Source organism: Colobus angolensis, unplaced genomic scaffold (assembly GCF_000951035.1).
Source record: "Colobus angolensis palliatus isolate OR3802 unplaced genomic scaffold, Cang.pa_1.0 Scaffold546, whole genome shotgun sequence".
Taxonomy (NCBI): domain Eukaryota; kingdom Metazoa; phylum Chordata; class Mammalia; order Primates; family Cercopithecidae; genus Colobus; species Colobus angolensis.
This window is the reverse complement of record NW_012118999.1, coordinates 920,350-923,515: the sequence shown is the minus strand read 5'-3', so window position 1 is coordinate 923,515 and position 3,166 is coordinate 920,350. Positions and strand designations below refer to the sequence as shown.

Genomic DNA, 3,166 nt, shown 5'->3' with positions numbered 1-3,166 from the left:
AAAAACTAGCCAGGGTGGTGGTGTGTGCCTGTAGTCCCAGCTACTCGGGAGGCTTAAGTGGGAGGACTGCTTGAGCCCACGAGGTTGAGGCTGCAGTGGTCTATAGTCATACCACTGCACTCCATCCACCCTGGTCGAAAGAGGGAGACCCTGTCTCAAGAAAAAAAAAATTTCTATAATTGATTATGGTAATGGCTGCACAACTCCGAGAATATACTAGAAACTAATACATTGTACCCTTTAAAGAAATAAACTGTATGATATATGAATTATATCGCAACAAATATCTTTTAGAGTTAAAAAAATTAATTTGGATCTTCCCCAAAACAGAAATCAATAGAAAGCCTCTAAGGAAACTGAGAGGATAACATCATTTTTTATGAAGAAACAAAAAGTTTACATTAGCAAAGACAGTTTGATTTCCATGTCAAACGTTTTAATTTTCTGGGTTATTGAGACTTTGATGTTGCTGTTGAGCTGTTTGTCTTGATGGCATTTTATGATTACATTATTAAAGCTGTATTGCATGTCTTTTCCTGTGTCACCTCAAAGGTGTGGATACCATAATGTATATATACATACCACAAATATTATGCACATGTATACTATAAGTTAATGATAAAAGGCTTAACACATTTAACATATAAAATATTTAACATATAAAATATTTAACATATAAAAATTCAGGGTTGGGTGCAGTGGCTCACATCTGTAATCCCAGCACTTTGGGAGGCCAAGGTGGGTGGATCACCTGAGGTCAGGAGTTTGAGACCAGCCTGGCCAACATAGTGAAACACCATCTCTACTAAAAATACAAAAAAATTCACCAGGGGTGGTGGCACATGCCTGTAATACCAGCTACTCAGGAGGCTGAGGCAGGAGAATTGCATGAACCCAGGAGGCAGAGGGTGCAGTGAGCCCAGATCCTGCCACTGCACTCCAGCCTAGGCGGCAGAGAGAGACTCCGTCTCAAAAAAAAAAAAACAAAAACCAAAACCACAGTGATACAGGTATATATTTACAGACCTAGAGAAATGACCATGCCCAAGGAATAAGAACAGTATAATTGTTTCATATCCACCTTTTTAGATACCAGGTGATTGTATGTGTATGTGTGTGTGTGTGTGTATATATATATATATAAATATATATACACTTTTTTTTTTTTTGAGACAGAGTCTCTCTGTTGCCAGGCTGGAGTACAGTGGCATGATCTCGGCTCACTACAACCTCCTCCCGCTGGGTTCAAGCAATACTCCCACCTCATCCTCCCCGAGTAGCTGGGATTACAGGCACGCACCACCACGCCCAGCTAATTTTTGTATTTTTAGTAGAGATGGGGTTTCACCGTGTTGGCCAGATGGTCTTGATCTCCTGACATCATGATCCACCTGCCTCAGCCTCCCAAAGTGCTGGGATTACTGTGAGCCACCATGTCCGGCCATGATATATATTTTTTTAACTCAACTGCCTTCTTCAAGCTATGAAATAAAGAAAAGGCTAGAAAATGTTTCTGAACATAGCATATTCCCTAATAACTCCCTGTCTATATATAGAACAGAGAATTTATTGGCTGTCACTCACTGCTAAAGATAAGGACTGTACTCTACAGCTTTGTAATATAAATCTTGCAGGCCTGACCCAACTCTCGTCTATAGCTTAACATAGTTGATATAATGGAAAAATTGAACACAAATCCTCAACAGTGACTTATTTATCAAAACCAAGAATGCTTCAATAGCCAACTAGTATAAAATTTCATCATGTAGTAATCAAAAGTGCTAGCTAATAAACAAGTACCGTGTGCCTACCTTAACAAATTTCAAAGAACTCAAAAACACTAAACATACGAAAGTTAAAATAATGCTGAAAACTATTTTCCTCTTTTTAAGTATAAAGAATTTGAGATCTTACAGTAAAAGTAGCAAAAACAGTCAGAAGCAATTCACCCTTAAGTTATTTGTTCTGCAACTTTTACTCACAACAGATCTGCTTCTCTTGAAGCAAGCTATAACTGTACTGTCCACAAGCCATTCTGTACTTCCAGGCTTCTCACCCATCACATTCACTTCTGTTTTGTAAATGCCATGTGCACTCATGACAATCTAGTCTTGGTGGTGTAAATCAGAACTATATCAATTGACAGTAATTTCCTCCACAGGTTCAGAAAGCTTTACTAAGTCATTTTTGTATGAAATATTCACCTTCATCTTTTAATTGGTCAGCTTTTCCCACATCTTCAGGCACTGAGTTTGAAAGGGGCAGAACGTCATTCTGAAATTAAATAAAAATCAATGCACTTCCCTTTAGCTACATAAAGAATCATCCTAGCGTACTATAAAATAATAATAAATTACCCACATTTTAAATCATCTGTAACTCCACATCATGAAATCAAATTCCTAAATAATAGTATTAACAAAAAATAGGGGAAAAGTCCTCTCATATATCTTTTATTAGAAATATGAATATGTGTGACTGGGCCCGGTGGCTCATGCCTTAATCCCAGCACTTTGGGAGGTCAAGGTGGACGGACAGCTGGAGCTCAGGAGTTCGAGACCAGCCTGGGCAATATGGTGAAACCTCATCTCTACAGAAAACACAAAAATTAACCAGGTGTGGTGGCATGTGCCTGTAGTCCCAGCTACTTGGGAGGCTAAGGTAGGAGGATGGCTTGAGCCCAGGAGGCAGAGGTTGCAGTGAGCTGAGATCATGACACTGTACTCCAGCCTGGGCAACAGAGCCAGATCCTGTCTCAGAAAAAAAAAAAGAAAAAGAATATGAAGAATGTGTGAATCAAACTTTTAAAAAATGTGCATTTCCCATACCTGGCAATCCTACTTCATAAACAAAACAATGGCATTAGTATGTAAAGAACAGGAATAGAAATATGATCAAGGGATTGTTTATATTAGTGAAAATTTTGGAACAAAATGTCTAATATCCTATCTAAGATATACCCTACAAAGTCAAAATCAGTCTACAAAAAAATCATTTATAAGATATTATATAAATATGTTCACACACACATTAAAAACAGCCTGGAAAGATGTGTATCAGAATTAAAACTTTAACTTCCATCTTTCCATATTGTCCAATATTTTTTTCTTTTCTTTTTGAGATGGAGTCTTGCTGTTGCCAGGCTGGAGTGCAGTGGCATGATCTC

General features: G+C 38.1%; 1 protein-coding gene across 1 annotated transcript in view; it reads right to left on the bottom strand.

The window, feature by feature from the left end:
• SGTB (small glutamine-rich tetratricopeptide repeat (TPR)-containing, beta) overlaps nt 1–3,166 on the bottom strand; it is a 61,608-nt gene that overhangs the window by 41,759 nt on the left and 16,683 nt on the right. Inside the window, exon 4 of the mRNA XM_011961298.1 lies at nt 2,205–2,274. Coding sequence (XP_011816688.1) covers nt 2,205–2,274 — 70 coding nt within the window. The remainder of the gene's footprint in view (nt 1–2,204; nt 2,275–3,166) is intronic.